The sequence below is a fragment of the Macaca fascicularis genome, chromosome 5 (assembly GCF_037993035.2).
Source record: "Macaca fascicularis isolate 582-1 chromosome 5, T2T-MFA8v1.1".
NCBI classification, from domain to species: Eukaryota; Metazoa; Chordata; class Mammalia; order Primates; family Cercopithecidae; genus Macaca; species Macaca fascicularis.
The window spans coordinates 799,663-818,063 of NC_088379.1; the positions used below are offsets into that span (position 1 = coordinate 799,663).

The following is an 18,401-nucleotide window of genomic DNA, read 5'->3' on the forward strand; positions in this document are numbered from 1 at the left end:
AGAAATGAGAGCTGGCGCTCGCCTGTAATCCCACCTACTGAGAAATGTCAGCCCAGCAGCGAGGCCTGTCTGGTCTCAGCCCTGTCCGTGTGAGCTCCATGCTGTGTGTGTGGCCCCCACAGCACCATGGTCCATGGAGATGGGGTCAGCTGGCTCTGGCTGGGGGTTGGGGGCCTGGCTGCTCTAATGCAGGCAGGACCCTGAGTGGGGCTAGGAGGCAAGGACCGGGTGGGGGGGCTCGATGTCACAGGCGTGGGCAGGAACCCATGGCCCTCTGAGAGCTTCGTGGCCACGGTAGGGGCTGGGCCATGGGGGAAGCGACTTTATTGCCTGGGGTCAGTTCCTGGCAGGGATTCTTACTGTCTTTCTAGACACGGAACTCTTTTGAGAATTAAATTCAAAGCACTGTCATGTTATATCATTGTTTTTCATTTTCTTTTTTTTTTGGAGATATAGAGTCTTGCTCTGTCGCCCAGGCTGGAGTGCAATGGCACGATCTCAGCTCAGTGCAACCTCTGCTATACAGATTCAAGCAGTTCTCCTGCCTCAGCCTCCTGAGTAGCTGGGATTACAGGCGCCCGCCACCATGCCTGGCTACTTTTTGTATTTTTAGTAGAGACAGGGTTTCACTATGTTGGTCACACTGGTCTTGAACTCCTGACCTTGTGATCTGCCCATCTCGGCCTCCCAAAGTGCTGGGATTACAGGCGTGAGCTACCTCGCCTGGCTGTTTTTCATTTTCTTAAAAAAACTTTCAGGGTGACATAGCTGTTCAGAGAACCATGCAAAGTTCCCTTTTCCTCCTAACCTGGCTCCTCTCCAGCGGGAAGGAGCAGAGAGTGCTTGTGGTGTGGTTCTGCGTGTCCACACGAGGTTGATGAGAACCCTCGGTGCCTGGACTGTCTTCTCGCCAGGGGCAGCTCAGGGACGTGCTGGTGCTGGAGAGTGGTTTGTGTCTGTACCTCCCTGGCTGCTGTGAGCCGCCTCCCCGCGTCCTCTGTCCTCAGCACGGGTTGGCGAGGGAGCCGTGTGTGTCTGTGGTGCAGGTGCGACGTGGGGTCCTGTCAGGGAGCAGGAGCAAGGCGTTCATGCCATAGGGAGGTGGAGAAGGGACGCTGTGTGAGTTTGGCAGGTGCTGAGGGCTGCAGCAGAGCTGAGGGGCAGGGCGGTGCAGACGGGGCGTTTGGGGTCAGGCCGGCCGTGGAAAGACCGCAGTGGACCAGGTGCGGAGACAGAGCTCGAGGCGTCCAGTGGCCTGGCTGGGCCTCGTCCATGTGCTGCCGCAGGCATGAGGGACCCCAGCCCAGCTCCCTCCCTTGGCAGTGGGGGCATGAGGTTGCATTACACAGGAAGGGACTGTCCGGATGATGGGAGTGTGTCTGGGATCATAGCTGTGGTGTAGCTCACAGTGTTGTGAACAGCGGGTGTTGGGCTGGGGGCATCTGTGAGGCCAGTTTCAGCAGTGTGGTCATTTTTGTGAAAATAAATGAAAACAGGTTTTGCAGAGCCCGTTGGTGAAGGCAGGGGTGCCTCTGGCGTCGACTGGACGGCCTTTCCCTCCTGAGTGACAGCCCTGGACGCACTGTCCCCTCATGAGGATGCCGATGTGGCCCTGCTGCCGGAGTGTGCCGTGCACGAGGGGGCCGGGCCGCACAAGCACCCGTGTGTCACCGAGGAGGGTGACTGTGGGGGGAGCACCCATGTGTCACTGAGGAGGGTGACTGTGGGAGGAGCACCCATGTGTCACCGGGGAGGGTGACTGTGCGGGAGGACACAGTGCCACAAGGGAGGGCGGCAGAGTGGTTTCAGCTCCAGGAGGTGGGGCAGGCCGTGCAGAGAGGTGCAGGGTCTCTTGTCTGGTGGACAGGAGCTGGCCCACCTGTGAGTGGGTAGGGCCTCCTGCCAGGGAGCCTTGTGCATGGCTGGGAGGAGGGCGCAGCTGATGTGGACGCAGCCCCAACGTGAACAGGACTCACGTGGATGGGTGATGTGCGTGTGGACCCCGCGTGGACACAGCCCCGACATGAACAGGACCTTGCGTGGATGGGCGATGACGTGCGTGTGGACCTGGTGTGGACAGGCGATGATGTGCGTGTGGACCCCAAATGGACACAGCCCCGACGTGAACAGGACCTTGCGTGGACAGGCGATGATGTACGTGTGGACCTGGCGTGGACGGGCGATGATGTGCGTGTGGACCTTGCGTGGACAGGCGATGATGTGCGTGTGGACCTGGCGTGGACGGGCGATGATGTGCGTGTGGACCTTGGCGTGGACAGGTGATGACGTGCGTGTGGACCCGGCGTGGACAGGCAATGACGTGCGTGTGGACCCGGCGTGGACGCAGCCCCGACGTGAATGGATTTGGTTCCGACGTGACCGCGCTGGCACGGGAAGCAGAGGGTGAGGCCCTGCTCTGCTGTCAGGACGATGTGTCAGATTTCTGTCTCTAAGATGCTGCTCAGACTTGTCTGGAGGGTGAATTAGTGGGAGGGTGGCTTGGAGAAGGCTATCCTGGGCGGGTTTCACCACTTGGACGTGAGCTCTGGCATGGGCCAGGGAGTGGCCGAGGACAGCGAGGAGCAGAGGATGACCCCATGGGCAGCAGGAGCTCAGACGGGAGATGTGGAGCAGACGGGACTCCACGTGGCACCGTCCCTCCCACCTGGGCTGGGCACCCGCGAGGCTGAGGACACTGGGGAGGGAACGCTGCCTGTCGGGCGGTGGTGACGATTTCATGGGTGTGTGTGAAACCAACCTCGCTGCACGATGCAGCAGTGCAGGCCCCGACTCTCCGTGCTCCCCAGTGGGGCTGCTCCATGCAGCACAGGACACGCCTGCAGCTCTGTGCCTGGGAGTCTCAGGAGCTGTTTTCTGGGAAGTTCATAACTCAGCAAAACTGACTCACAAACAACAGAAACTTCAAGGCTGTCCTAAGACATGGGTGGCAGAAGAAAATGTGCCCCAGGGATGGGCTTGTGATGCCACCTCTTCCTCCTGGCAGAGCCCCCCCAGAGGAAGCCTGGGCTGGGCAGTCAGCCAGGCGGGGGAGGGGGCCGAGGCGTCCAGGCTGCAGAGGGTGCCGGGGTGGACAGCGGAGGAGAGAGGGAGTCGGTGCCTGAGGAGGCTGTGGGCGAGGCGGAGCAAGGGCAGAGTGCACTCACTGGGGGTCACCCTGCCCCCCGGGACTCCCCTCATAGGACAGAGAAGCCCCCAGTGAGCGGGGCTGCTGAACGCAGGCCCCAGGGCCTGTAGGTTCCTTAGGGAGACGGGTGGCTCTGTATGTGGGCGTGGAGAGAGGCCCATGGGAGACGGTGGATGGGTGGCTCTGTGTGTGGGTGGGCAGAGGCCTGTGGGAGGTGGGTAGACGGGTGACTCTGTGTGTGGGCGTGGAGAGAGGCCTGCGGGAGAAGGGTGGATGGGTGTCTCCGCATGTGGGCATGGGGAGAGGCCCGCAAGAGATGGGTGGACGGGTGACTCTGTGTGTGGGCATGGAGAGACCCGTGGGAGACTGTTGGATGGGTGGCTCTGTGTGTGGGCGTGGAGAGGCCTGTGGGAGACTGTTGGATGGGTGGCTCTGTGTGTGGGCATGGGGAGAGGCCTGTGGGAGGCGGATGGGTTGGTTGGCTCTGCGTGTGGGCGTGGAGAGAGGCGGATAGGTTGGGAGGCCGATAGGTTGGGTGGCTCTGCATGTGGGCGTAGAGAGAGGCCTGTGGGAGGCGGATGGGTTGGGCTGTTGGGTGGCTCTGCGTGTGGGTGTGGAGAGGCCCGTGGCAGCTCCTTCGTTGCAGAAACCGCATCAGAGCACATCTCACGTAGTGCAGGACACACGGGGCGTGGGACAGCGTCTGTATGAGAGCAGCATCTGTGCGTATGCAGTGTTATTTAAGGACACACCCACAGACACGGATGGACACGTCCTTACACGGAGAACGGCCATTGCCTCTGAGTGTTCAGGATGATACGTTTTTCCTTAATATCATCCTTCGCTTTGCTCATCATACTGAATACGTGTGTATGTGAGTTTTACTGCAAAACAAAACCAACAAGCCAATGTGTTATCCAGACGGCTCTGTGCTGTGGGCGCGACTCAGGACAGCGGCTCCTCCCAGCGTCCGGTAGCGGCAGCTAAATGACAGGGGCTGGAGGCCGCTCCAGGCAGTGGTGTGGCTGGTGTGCCGGGTGTTTTGGGGGTGTCTGAGCTAGGTGGAGAGGAAGGCATATGTCACACTGAGACATCAGAGACACATCCATTCACGTCAGGGCTGCGCCCGCGCCGAATCCGCACTCACGTCAATGCCGCCCACGCCGGGATGTGTCTGAAGAGTGTGGTGACAGCCGTGTGCCCTGTGCATTTCTGAAGGCTCCTAGCGGCTGCAGTTGCCGGGAGCCATGGAGCCATGTGACCTTGAGGTCCACCGGGGAGGGGAGGGTGTATTTCGGAGGCTGGAAGTGGCACCTGGAGGGGCTGGCCCTGGGTGTGATCGCTGAGAGGAGGGAGGTGGAAAAAGATCTGGAAGATGCCCACGGGAAGCAGGAGAAGGTGAGTGACCAGAGTGGGGTGCCCAGAGGGTAGCCCAGGGCAGACCAGAGGAGGGGGCGGGTTTCGCACCCCGGGAAGGGGGAGGGGCTCTGTGAAAGTGAGAGCTGTGTGGACGTGAGCTTGTGAGTCTGACCGGGAAAGACAGAGGGTTCCAGACGGTGCGGGAGCCCCTTCGGTCTGGCTGTGTGGGGCAGGGTCCTCACCCCCGGGGAGGGGCCTCGTAGGGCGGATTCCTAGAAGATCCTCAGGACGCAGGAGCGGAGGCTGCTGGCTGGATGAGGATGGAGCTGAGACCTGAGCGGGCAGCCTGGGCCTGAAGGACAGCACAGGGGCTTGTGTGAGGCCACGAGGGGCTAGAGTACGATGCCCGTGTGATCCAGGTCTGGTGTGTGACGCGTCAGGCCCCACGGCGCCCCAGGCTGGCTGGCCCCCTAGAAGGCCTGTGGTCTCCATGGCCGCAGTGCGTTCTGGGGACAGGGCAGAGTGGAGTCAGCAGAGGGAGGAGGTGCGTGGGGCATCCAGGGATCCAGGGGTCTCCGGGCCACGCTCCCCTCCCCAGCAGCTGTGAGGATGGTGCGGGCTACTGTCTGCCCAGGACTGTAAGTGTCAGGCATAGCAGCTGCTGTTAACAGTCAAGGAATGTTCGGGTCAATTCGAGAACTTCAGGGCCCAACAGCAGAGCCCTGGCAGGCAGACTCAAGACAGGTGGTGGTTGTCAGCCAGGAGGGGACGCGGAGCCCTGGGGGTGGTCAGGCCCATGTGGCCTTGGGACAACAGCGAAGAGATGGGATCGGCTGCGAGAGACAGGGAAGTGGGTGACAGGGAGGCTCAGGGGCTGCAGCCAAGGCCCCGGAGGCTCTTCCACACCAGAGCCCATGTTTGGCCATGCCGGCCAGGTCAGGGGCTCAGTCCGGTGGGCCACCACAGCCGGCAGCACAGGCGGGAAGGTGAAGCTCCATGGAGCACCCTGGTGGACAGTGGTGCTGTGGGAGCTGTGGACCAGAAGACGGAGCCCATGCTTTGTCTGGATGGGTGGGGTGGCAGCTGCCAGTTCGAGGTCTGTCTTTTGTTTATTTACTTCATAAAACGCTCCAGGTGTTTTGTGAGAAATTATTCTTGGCCGGGTGTGGTGGCTCACACCTGTAATCCCAGCACTTTGGGCCGGGTGTGGTGGCTCACACCTGTAATCCCAGCACTTTGGGCCGGGTGTGGTGGCTCACACCTGTAATCCCAGCACTTTGGGCCGGGTGTGGTGGCTCACACCTGTAATCCCAGCACTTTGGGCCGGGTGTGGTGGCTCACACCTGTAATCCCAGCACTTTTGGAGGCCTTGTGGGTGGATCACCTGAGGTCAGGAGTTGAGACCAGCCTGGCCAGTGTAGTGACACCCCCGTCTCTACTAAAAATACAAGAAATTAGCTGGGTATGGTGGTGCACGCCTGTAGTCCCAGCTACATGGGAGGCTGAGGTAGGAGAGTTGCTTGAATCTGGAAGGCGGAAGTTGCAGTGAGATGAGATCACACCACTGCACTCCAGCCTGGTGGCACAGCAAGACTCTGTCTCAAAAAAAAAAAAAAAAAGAAATTATTATCTTAGTGTTGATAAATTTGCCTTTATACATACCAATAGTTGTGCACACTGAGAGAAGTAGGCAGTTTGGGATCTGAAACTGGCCTGGTGACACTGCAGGCGTGGGCAGGCAGGCAGATGCGGGCACAGGCGGGCGCTTCCCGCACTGTTGAGGCCACCAGAGCCTGCGCTTCTGTGGTTGGTTTTGACGAGGACTCCCTCCGTGTCGGAGGCCGTGTGAGGCACGTATCGCGGACCGCCGGCTGCGTTGTGAGGCGTGCACACGTGGAGCTGTGACAGTCATGGGAAGTTCTGTTTCCAGCTTTAAGCTTTTGTTTAAATCTCTGCATATCAGGAAACGATAAATTAAGACCGAATGAGAAGTTGTGGACTAGACGTGGGGTGTGGGGTGTGTAGGCTGCTGGGAGGAGGGGCAGCAGCCCCGAGGGGTTGTGGGGCCCACGGGACCATCTGACGCAGTGCCTGGCGGAGCTGCGTTTCCCTGTGGAGGAGGGAGTAGGAATGGGCTCTGGGCCGCGGCTCTGTGGGCCGCTGAGGGCTGCTGTCGGTTCTGCTCTTATTTGCCCAGGGGAAACCTGAGTCGCTGCCCCTCCTGTCCAGCCTTAGCACTCGTCCCCGGGTTCCCCAGCAGGTGACCACAGATGATGACGGAGCCTCCTGGAGCTGCCTCAGTTTCCCCAGCTGGCCCCTCACTGTCCTCCCCATCTCAGGAGCCCCGGAGCCACTCTCTGCCAGGCTCTCTGTGGCTCCAGTTAACCCTCAGGTCATCCCAGCCTCTTCCGAGCCATGGTTAGGATCGTTAGGATCAGCCCCGTCCACTGTGTGTCCATGGAAGTGAAACAGGCCACCAGCAGCAGGTGGCCGTGGGCGGGACAGGCTGTGGGGCAGAGGCTGGAGTGGTCTCGCGGGTGCACACCTGGGCCGCGGGGTGCTGCGGCCGTGGCTCCTGCACGCCGGGGTCAGCAGCCATCTCATTGGGTTTTAACGTGCATTTCCCAGTTTACAATTGAGCGTTTAAAACATGCTTATTTGACGTTTCTCTGTCGTGAAGCTCTCTATTGGCTAGAGTGGGGCTGGCGAACTCTGAGGGAGGGAGCAGATGGTGATCATGGTGTGCCTCAGGCCTCCCTCCAACGAGCGGCGCTGTGCTGTGGTGGGAGCAGGCCCTGCGGGGCCACAAACCCGCGCACACAGCCACGTTGGCCAGGCCCTGGTCTAGGTTGTGGCCCTGGAGGCACTGCCAAAATTTCCCTCAGGCCTCGGCTTTTTTTCTCCGTGGTGCTTTTGGATAACTCAGGGTGCTTCTCTTTGACTTGTCATTTCCTTCATGGTCAGTTTTGTTTTCTGTCTCATAAATCTTTTCCTCACCCACAATCATGACAATACCCTCCTTAGCAACCTCCAAAGGTTCATGGTCGCCTTTTCCAGTGTCCTCACCCACCCGGCCTTGGTTATTTTCGGAGTAGGATGGTTTAATACAAGCTGAGAGTTTGGCTTTTTTTTTTCTAATTTCAGCACCAGGAACGATGTTTGTGGTCTGTATTTTTAATTGTAAGATACACACTAAAATTCACCAGTTTCATTGTGCAGTTTGGGGACTTTTCACCCCTGTCCAGTCTCACAGACTCACGGACTCGCTGGCAGTGCTGGCCCAGAGCTCGGTCCCCACAGGCCTCCCTCAGGCCCCTCTGGCCAGTCCCTGTCCGGCCTGGACTGTGCATCCCGCCTGCATCCTCCCACCAGACTTGCTGTTGTTCTGGAATTGCGTGGCGCGTGGGAACATGCTCCTGCGTCTGCCCCCCTCCCCCGTGGCTTCGTGGGCGCCTGCGTTCACTCTCACTGCGGAGCCATGTCTGCGTGGGGAGGGGTTACGCTGTGTTTATCAGCCGCCTCCTGAGGGACTAGGTGCTTGTTTCCAGTTTGGGGCTGTTAGGAAAAGGGCTGCTTTGAACATGCTTGTATAAGACTTTGAGAGGATGTGTGTGTTAGTGTCTTTTTTTTTTTTTTTTGAGATGGAGTTCCCCAGGCTTGTTCCCCAGGCTGGAGGGCAGTGGCGCGATCTCAGCTCACCACAACCTCCACCTCCCAGGTTCAAGCGATTCTCCTGTCTCAGCCTCCCCAAAAGTTGGGATTACAGGCACGCGCCACCATGTCCGGCTGATTTTGTATTTTTAGTAGAGACGGGGTTTCTCTATGTTGGTCAGGCTGGTCTCGAACTCCCAACCTCAGGTGATCTGCCTGCCTCAGCCTCCCAAAGTCCTGGGATTACAGGCATGAGCAACTGCACCTGGCCGTGTCTTTTTTTTTTTTTTTTTTTTTTTGAGATGAAGTCTCACTCTGTCACCCAGGCTGGAATGCAGTGCAGTCATCTCAGCTCACTACAGCCTCCGCCTCCCAGGTTCAAGTGATTCTCCTGCCTCAGCCTCCTGAGTAGCTGGGACCACAGACACCTGCTACCACGCCCAGCTAATTTTTTGTATTTTTGGTAGAGACGGGGTTTCACCACGTTGCTGGGCTGGTCTCAAACTCCTGATCTCATGTGATCCACCTGCCTTGGCCTCCCAAAGTGCTAGGATTACAGGCGTGAGCCACTGCACAACCAGCTGAGGGTCTTCAACAGAAAATTTATTTGGTTAAAGGTATTTCCTTCTCTTCTTAGTTTGCTAAGAGTTTTGTGTTTTGTTTGTTTGTTCGTTTGTTTGTTTTTGAGATGGAGTCTCGCTCTGATGCTCATGCTGGAGTGCAGTGGCATGATCTCGGCTCACTGCAACCTCTGCCTCCCGGGTTCAAGCGATTCTCCTGCCTCAGCCTCCCGAGTAGCTGGGACTACAGGCACCTGCCACCACACTTGGCTAATTTTTTGTATTTTTTAGTAGAGACAGACTTTCACCATGTTAGCCAGAATGGTCTCCATCTCCTGACCTCATGATCTGCCAGCCTTGGCCTCCCAAAGTGCTGGGATTACAGGCGTGAGCCACTGTGCCCAGCTGAGTTTTGTTTTTTTTAAATCATGAATGGATAATGATTTTGTCAAATGATTTTTATGCACCTGCTGGGAAGATCATGTGATTTTTCTCCTTGTATCTTTTGTCATAAATTGTATCTTTTTTCCATACACATTAAGCTCACTTTGTTTTCTAGGACTCTGAGTTTGTCAAGAATGATTATCTTTTTGTATATTGCTAAATAAGGGTGACTAACCTTTTTCTTTGGATTTTTACCTCTGTGTTTCCTGGTGAGGTTAATGTTGAGTTCTTGCCGTCTGCCCTTGTCAGGGTCTGGTTATGTCAGGCTCTTAGCATGAGTTCTCCAAGAAGAGTTTGAGACTGAATTGTTTGTGCCCTGAGCATCTGGTGAAACCACCTGCAGCCCTCTGGGGCCTGGCGCTGTCTTGGAATGGACTTTCTGACCATTCTGGAACTTTCTGGGTTTCCTCTGCTGGTCTCAATGCTGGTGAATTACTGTTCTAGGAACTTATCAGTTTCACGTAAACTTTCCATTTTATTAGGGTCAAGTTCATCATATCCTGTCCGTGCTCAGACATCACCTGTTTTAGGTGCACCCGGTTTAATAGTGCACAGCCAGCTCCCCCGAATCTGTGGGTCCAGTCAACACAGATTGAAAATGTTTGGGAACCAAAACAATAAAAAAAAATACAACAATAACAATAATGCAGAGCTTAGAAATACAGTAGAACAACTATTGATACAGCGTTTACAGCATGTTAAGTGTTGCAAGTAATCTGGGGATGGCATAGAACGCATGGGGGGGTGGCATGCACAGCTTCTGTGCAGACTTGACACCACTTCACGTCCAGGACTTGAACACCTGTGGATTTTGGTATCAGAGCGGCGTCCTGGAACTAGTCCCCCACGGATACCAAGGGATGGCTGCGTTTGTCGCCTTCTAACCATAGTAAATAATTGGCCTGTTTGTTAGTGATTGTCTGCCTTCATTAGAATGCTGGCTCCAAGGTCTGCGTCTTGTGTTTTCACTGAAGTCCCAGAACCCCTGTCAGGAGCCGCCAGCTGTGCCAGCCAACACAGGAACCACTGGCCACAGTTTAATTAAAATTAAATACAATTAAAAATTCATTCGGTTGGCCAGGTGTGTTGGCTCACACCTGTAATCCCAGCACTTTGGGAGGCTGAGGTGGGCGGACCACTGGAGGCCAGGAGTTCGAGACCAGCCTGGGCAACATAGTAAAACCCCATCTCTACTAAAAATACAAAAGGCTGGGCATGGTGGCAGACGTCTATAATCCCAGTTACTTGGGAGGATGAGGCACAAGAATCGCTTGAACATGGGAAGTGGAGGTTACAGTGAGCCGAGATTGCACCACTGCACTCTAGCGTGGGTGACAGAGCAAGACTCCATCTCAAAAAAAACAAATGGGCTGGGCACAGTGGCTCACACCTGTAATCTCAGCACTTTGGGAGACTGAGGCAGGAGGATCACTTGAGCCCAGAAGTTCGCAGCCAGCGAACTGCCCTGGATAACAGACTGAGACCCTGCCTCTACTAAAAATACAAAAAGTAGCCAGGTGTAGTGGTGCATGCTTGTAATCCCAGCTACTCAGGAGGCTGAGGTGGGAGGATTGCTCAAGCCCACGAGGTCAAGGCTGCAGTGAGCCAAGATCATGCCACTGCACTCCAGCCTGGGTGGCAGAGCAAGACGCTGTCTCAAAAAAAAAAGAATAATAATTATGAGATCCTTCAGTCCCACAAGCCACAGTTCAAGTGCTCCACACCATGTGTGGTCAGCAGCTGTGCTGTTGGGCAGTGGAGATGTGGAAGCTCCCAGTGTTGCAGAATGTTCCGGAAGCCTGGCTTTGAGTCTGGCTTCATTCTCTTCATCTTGTTTCTCTTCTCCCTCCCTCAAGAGCCTCAGACATGCCTGCTGATCTCCCCTTATACTTGCCTGGCAAGACTGACTCTACTCTTTCCCTTCTTCCTCCCTTTTTATGTAAAAGTTAACTGAGCTTCAAAGACTATTTAATAAAAAGTGCAGTTATGGGAAACTGGAATAGAAGTGATACAAATGGGGTAGAAAATGAAGAGCGTGAAAGTATTTAATCTCTGTCAGTAAACCACAGACACTGTACGTCATCCCAGGCCCTCACTTTCCACAGTCTGACCCCAGCCACCCGTTTCCCAAGCTCAGACAGGAACATGGGAGAGGCCACCAAGGTTCCTGGGGAAGCCTTCCCAGCATGGCAGTCACCCTGGTGCCTCATCCCAGAGGCGGGGTCCCCACATGGTCCCCTGGGTCCTGTGGTGCCTGCTGCCTGTCTTTCAGGTGGGGACCATGTCCCTACCCTGCCCCTCCCTGTCTACGGCCCCAGGTGCCCTCCCTGGCCCCAACGGAGCGCTGCGCGTGCCGTGTCACCATCCTGTCCCCACAGAACGCACGTGTCCTCATCCCCGCTGAGCCCAGTACCAGGCTCAGTGCCTGCACTGGGGCCCTTGGTGTACATCTGCCAGGCGCAGGCAGGTCTGTGACTGGGAAAGAACACAGCGCTCGGGCAGGGCGCGGTGGCTCAAGCCTGTAATCCCAGCACTTTGGGAGGCCGAGACGGGCGGATCACGAGGTCAGGAGATCGAGACCATCCTGGCTAACACGGTGAAACCCCGTCTCTACTAAAAAATACAAAAAACTAGCCGGGCAAGGTGGAGGTCGCCTGTAGTCCCAGCTACTCGGGTGGCTGAGGCAGGAGAATGGCGTAAACCTGGGAGGCGGAGCTTGCAGTGAGCTGAGATCCGGCCACTGCACTCCAGCCCAGGCGACAGAGCGAGATTCCATCTCAAAAAAAAAAAAAAAAAAGAATACAGCGCTCTGTGCACAGCGGCAGAACTGCGGGGCTCTCGTGCTGCCTCGTGGACCCGGCCCTCACTGCCTTGCCTCTGAGGCCCTGCATTTCCCCAGATCACCCCTGAAATTCACCCCTCCTCGGGGAGCTTCCACCCAAGAACTTCCTCTTGGGCCCAAAACAGCATGATGGGGCCCCCAGCTGCCCCCCACCCCCGTGGGCCGCGTGCCCACTCCTGCTGTCTCTGATGCCTTGGGCCTCCCAGGTAGAGCCTGTTCTTCATGGTCCCTGAAGAACTTTCGCTTATTTTAAGCAAACAGACCAGTGTAACCGAGCAAGGCTTGGTACCGCGGTGGGATGGGGGCCGTCCGCCTGCAGTCCAAGGGTAACCCTGTTGTGCTTTTTCCGCAGGCGTCACAATGTAGCAGGGACCCCAGGCGTCGTGCTCAGGTAAGTGCACGTAGGCCGACTGCCCTCCTCTTTCCGCGCCTGTGAACTGCCGGACTTTGCCGAGACCACGCTTTGTGCATGTGGTCGCCATGCCTTGCAGCGCCTCTTAAACGCCGGCTCTGAGGACAGGCTGGAGCCGTGCGTGGGTCCTTAGCTTTTCTCGCGGTCAGTACTTCTGATTGACCCCATTCCGCCTTTTGCTCGGTGGGGCTTGGTTGCGAGTTCTAGTCTAAATGGCGGAGTTGTGGCAGTCACACAGCCATGACACGAAGTGAACAGGTGCCATTTCTGTGCTAGAAAATGGAAAAAGAGCCAGGGCCGGAAGGAGGGTGCAGAAGCGAGCCCGCGTGCGGAGCCAGGAGGCAGCGTCGCGTGGGAGTGCTGGCCTGAAGCCTCCATGCCCCGGCAGAGGGACGGACACGTGGACGTCTAGCGGAGGTGAGGCCCACGTCCCCGACCCCGGAGGTGCTGCTGACTCCTTGCCCAGCCCTGTTGCCTGTTGTGGGGAGGGCGGGCGATCATGAGTAGCAGGCGGGTCAGGACACGGTGCAGCATTCACGGTTCACTGCCGAGTTTTCCTGGCCCTTCCTGTAAGAGTCCAAGATCCAGCCAGCTGTGGAGGGCCCAGGCCTTGATGGCAGCGCGGGGTGCAGAGGGCTGGTTTCCTTCCGTCACTGGTTCACTTGGGTGCCCTCCGGACGGCGTGTGGCGGAGGAGCAGTGCTGTGTGGGGGCGCAGCCTGGGGCTTCTGCCCAGTGAGTTGTGAGGCAGTTGATTAGCACTGGGAGATCCTCCGGCACAGGGCAGGGCTCTCTCGCTCCTCCCGGGTGGGTGTGGTCCTCAAGTGCGCAGGGCGGGGCTCCCCGTCCCAGGTGGGTGTGGTCCTCAGGGGCTCAGGGCGGGGCTCCCTGTCCCAGGTGGGTGTGGTCTTCAAGTGCGCAGGGTGGGGCTCCCCCTCCCAAATGGGTGTGATCCTCAGGGGCTCAGGGTGGGGCTCCCCTCCCCTCCTGTGTGGGCGTAGTCCTCAGGTACGCAGGGTGGGGCTCCCCCTCCCAGGTGGGTGTGGTTCTCAGGGGCGCAGGGAGGGGCTCCCCTCCCCTCCTGGGTGAGCGTGGTCCTCGGGCTCAGGGCGGGGCTCCGCCCCCCTCCCCTCCGTCTCCCTTCCCCTTCCTGGGCAGGCTCCTTATCCTCAGTGCGCATCAGGACTCCCGAACCTCACAGCCCCACAGGGAGGAGGAGGGGAGGATTTGACTTTGGAAGTCTCTGACCAGGTGAGGACCGCAGGCGTAAAGGTGGTGGCATAGTGGTCCGGGACAGGCCTCACCCACAGGCGTGTGACCCCTGGATGAGCCCAGCTTTCGGCTGCTTCGTGGGACCCCCAGGCCCGCGCCTGCAGCAGGCGACGTGCGGCTCAGCAGAGAGCTCCAGGCTGGGCCTCTTGGTGGCGGTGATGACGGAAGTGGTGTCACGCATGCAGCAGTTTGGGTCGCGGCTTTCCCTCCTCACTGAGGGAGACTCGTGCCTGCTTCTCTCCTGGTGAAAGGTCTGGGGAGCGAACTCCCAGTAGTGGGGTGCACCCCGGCCAGCCTGAGTCCCCGCCAGCCTCCACCCACGCAGCGGCCCTGCTCTCTCGCTGCCGGTGTGCGGTGACGTCGGGGGTCTGCTCCCTGAAGGCGCAGGTCTGGTGGGCGAGCAGAGCGGCTGCGGCAGCTCTCAAGGCAGGGCCTCCGCCAGCCACTGTGGCCTGGCCTTGTGCCCGCCCTGCGAGGGTAGAGTGGGGCCCCGGGGCGACGCGGCCCCTGCCCTGTGCTGCCTCAGGCTCTGGGAGACACAGCCTCGGGACACCCCGTGGAAGCGGCGCCGGCCCGGAAGTGAATGAGGAGGAAGGGGGAAGGGCGCACAGCCCAGACTCTTAAACTGGGCCCAGGGGCCGCGCTGTGAGCCAGCCGCACAGGGTCCAGGTGCCCGGAGCCTGCCCATCCTTATCCCATCTGGCAGCTCTGCCCTCGCAGGCTCCTCCTGCTCCCTCCGCCTTCACAGACAGAGGGTCCCGGGATCCTGCCTCTCTGAAGCTTTATGGACCCTTCTCAGTCCTCACTGCGAGAGGAGAGGAAGGGGTGTCAGGCACAGAGAGAAGCCAGTGCCGGGGGAGCCGGGGGCTTTTGAAAAGGTGGGCTTGTCCCAGTGCACACAGACACTGGATTGCTGACCGTGCCCTGCACATGGGAGCCTGGGACCCAGTGAGCCCAGGAGGCTCCTGCCGCCGGGCCCGGGGCCTGCACCTTCCTCCCAGCCTGCATGCTCTTCCTTGGAGGGCCGCTGTCAGAACTAAGCCAAGGATGAAAGGCTTTGGAGAGTTTCAGGTGTTAATTAATCGCATTTTGTCTTGCAGAAGCCAAAGATGTTGACCAGGAAGATCAAGCTGTGGGACATCAACGCCCACATCACCTGCCGCCTGTGCAGTGGGTACCTCATCGACGCCACCACGGTGACGGAGTGCCTGCACACCTGTGCGTGCCCCACCCAGGCCACCCAGGGAGGGCGTGCCCTTCCCAGCTGTGTGCTCTTCAGAACCTTGGCCTTTGTTTTACCACGAGCTTTGAGCTTAAGCCCCGACAAAAGCAGGACCCAGGACCAGGGGCAGAGAGGATCTTGAGGATAAGTCAGAAAAGTCATTTCACACTAAAGGTCCTGTGGGTGGTTTCAGAGCAGATGAGGCCTCACTTAGGAGAGCTAAACACAGGAGGGGCCACGCTCCTGCCACTGAGCAGCAGGGCCAGTGGCTGCTGTGACACGGCGCTCACTGCTGGCGGTTTCCACATCTCCGAAGGAGTTCCTTAAATCCTTCAAAGGGGAACCTGCCAGTGTGCTCCTCACACTGGATGTGCATCCGCACACCTGATGAGCCTGTGCGTTGGTGTTAGAGGACTCACAACTGGGGCTAGACCTGGGTGTTTCTCTAAGTGTGGCTGCAGCTGACGGGCAGGCGTCATCAGTCAGGCTGAGGCTCAGTTCTTGTGCTAACATGAGGCCTCATGGCTGGCGGCCCTGCTGGTGTGGACGACCGCTGTGTGCGTCTCTTGATGGCTGAGGACCATTTCGCTTAAACAGGATCTTTAAAATAAAGTGTACACTTATAATACAAGTGATGCTTGTGTATTTCTCATTTTAGAAAATAAAATATTTGCCAAGTTGATAGAATTTTGACTTTAACGTTAATCGTATTTTTAGATACTGGTTAGCATATTTTATGTTAGGTTATTTTCATTTGATTTTATCTAGTTGTACGTAGAAGATACTGTCATCTTTTAGGACAAAGTATTGTAAAATTATCTATATTAGCCCATGTTCTGATGACCCACAGCTCTCTCACCTTTGAGCATCATCTCCCCATTCTAAGTGTTTCTTCCCACTTAAATCCTAACCCTGCCTCTTTGAGGAAGCCCATTGACAGGACAGTTAAAACTTTCTTGTTGCTTCTGATACCAGAACGGCAAGATGTTTCCTTTTCAGAAGCCAAGAGCCGTAAGGAGGACAGCAGTGAGCATCTGCACAAAAATGAGCTCAGAGATGCCTGTGTTCAGTGGAGCACGTGGGTGGGCTGGGTGCCCTGGCTCTGGACTCTCTCCTAACACACTTGTGCTTTGATGACAGTCTGCAGGAGCTGCCTGGTGAAGTACCTGGAGGAGAACAACACCTGCCCCACCTGCAGGATCGTGATCCACCAGAGCCACCCCCTGCAGTACATCGGGTGAGTGTGGGCCTCCCCAGGCCACAGTACGTCGGGTGAGTGCCCCCCAGGCATCTCTGTGAGTGTGGGCGTTCCCAGGCCACCGTACGGAGTGAGTGCCCCCAGGAGTCTCTGTGAGTGTGGGTGTTCTGAGGCCACAGTATGTGGGGTGAGTGCCCCCAGGCGTCTCTGAGAGTGTGGGCCTTCCCAGGCCACAGTACGTCGGGTGAGTGCCCCCGGGCGTCTCTGTGAGTGTGGGCCTTCCCAGGCCATAGTGCTGTACCCCCATCCTGCCTTGGCAGCAGCCACTCCTGACCAAGGGCACCCCAGGAGCTTCACACGAAGAACCTGGGTCCAGCACTTACCAGGCCACCCTGCCAGGCCTGCCCACACTGTGCCTGCAGATACATTTCCATCAATACTTAGTCAAGTAGACTGGGTACAGTGGGTCACACCTGTAATCCCAGCACTTTGGGAGACCGAGGCGGGCGGATCACCTGAGGTCGGGAGTTTGAGACCAGCCTGACCAACATGGAGAAACCCCATCTCTACTAAAAATACAAAATCAGCCAGGCGTGGTGGCGCATGCCTGTAATCCCAGCTATTCGGGAGACTGAGACAGGAGAATCGCTTGAACCCAGGAGGTGGAGGTTGCAGTAAGCGGAGACTGTGCCGTTGCACACCAGCCTGGCAACAGAGCAAGACTCTGTCTCAAAAAAAGAGAAAAATCACTTAGTCAAGTCAAATCATTGGAGAACCCTCAGGACCCAGGTTGAATGTCATGAGTTTTATGCAGAATTTGCTGAAGTTAAATTTGATGTGAGCTGGCCCTTGGATCCACCTTCCACCTTTCTGCCATGGAACAGGTGGTCCTGGCCCTGCTGCCCCTGGCACATGGCTGGGGTCTGTCTCCCTGTGCCACGCTCTTCTGCCCAGGGTCACAGAGAGCCTCAACTCACCACTGGGCCAGCCACTGTTTCTGGAGAAGGCAACTCTGGCCTGGACGTGAGCAGGAGGCCAAGGGGCCAGCCAGGTGGAGCATGTGGTTCTCACACAGACTTGGGGGGTTGCTCCAAAGGAAAGGAAATGCTCCTCATACCACAGAGGGTAGTAGAGATAATTCTGAAGACACATTTTGAAGGAGGAAAGGCCGATGTGTTTGTTTTTCCCTTTTATTTTTATTATTATTATTTTTAAATTTTATTTATTTATTTTTGAGACGGAATCTTGCTGTCACCAGGCTGGAGTACAATGGCGCCATCTCAGCCTGCTGCAAGCTTCGCCTCCTGGGTTCAAACGATTCTCCTGCCTCAGCCTCCCGAATAGCTGGGATTACAGGCGCCTGCCACCAAGCCTGTCTAATTTTTACTTTTTTTTTTTTTTTTGAGACGGAGTCTCGCTCTGTCGCCCAGGCTGGAGTGCAGTGGCCGAATCTCAGCTCACTGCAAGCTCCGCCTCCTGGATTTACGCCATTCTCCTGCCTCAGCCTCCCGAGTAGCTGGGACTACAGGCGCCCGCCACCTCGCCCGGCTAGTTTTTTGTATTTTTTTTAGTAGAGATGGGGTTTCACCATGTTAGCCAGGATGGTCTCAATCTCTTGACCTCGTGATCCACCCGTCTCGGCCTCCCAAAGTACTGGGATAACAGGCTTGAGCCACCGCGCCCGGCCAATTTTTGCATTTTTAGTAGAGATGGGATTTCACCTTGTTGGCCAGGCTGGTCTCAATCTCGGCGTCTGCGGTTCCAGCTACTCAGGAGGCGGAGGTGGGAGGATCGCTTGAGCCCAGGAGGCAGAGGTTGCAGTGAGCCAAGATCGCACCACTGCACTCCAGCCTAAGTGACAGAAGGAGACCCTGTCTCAAAAAAACTAAAAAAATAAAAAGAGGATACCAAAGTGGGAACTAGATTTTAAATACCATGCTTATGTAATCTTTTCACAAAACCTCGATCTAGATCATAAAGATGACAGGAAGGGCCTCATCTTAGGACAGAGTCTCTCTCGTTGCCCAGGCTTGATTGCGGTGGTGTGATCTGGACTCACTGCAACCTCCGCCGCCCGGGTTCAAACCATTCTCCTGCCTCAGCTTCCTGAGTAGCTGGGACTACAGGTGTGCACCACCATGCCTGGCTATTTTTTGTATTTTTAGTAGAGATGGGGTTTCACCATGTTGGCCAGGCTGGTTTCAAACTCCTGACTTTAGGTCATCCGCCCACCTCGGCCTCCCGAAGTGCTAGGATTACAGGTGTGAGCCACCGCACCCAACTCTTACAGACTTTTC

General features: G+C 57.0%; 1 protein-coding gene across 5 annotated transcripts in view; it reads left to right on the plus strand.

Moving 5' to 3' along the window:
• The window catches only part of PCGF3 (polycomb group ring finger 3), a 64,167-nt gene that overhangs the window by 12,143 nt on the left and 33,623 nt on the right, over window positions 1-18,401 (plus strand). For 2 of the 5 annotated variants that reach the window (XM_074039168.1, XM_065544637.2), the window contains exons 1-5: window positions 4,350-4,543; window positions 12,354-12,392; window positions 12,690-12,830; window positions 14,785-14,902; window positions 16,047-16,143. In XM_074039168.1, coding sequence (XP_073895269.1) covers window positions 14,794-14,902; window positions 16,047-16,143 — 206 coding nt within the window. In that variant the 5' untranslated portion in view covers window positions 4,350-4,543; window positions 12,354-12,392; window positions 12,690-12,830; window positions 14,785-14,793. Of the gene's footprint in view, window positions 1-1,773; window positions 2,404-4,349; window positions 4,544-12,353; window positions 12,393-12,689; window positions 12,831-14,784; window positions 14,903-16,046; window positions 16,144-18,401 lie in introns of those variants that run through there. The other 3 variants (XM_015450003.4, XM_065544636.2, XM_065544638.1) reach the window with 2 other exon arrangements.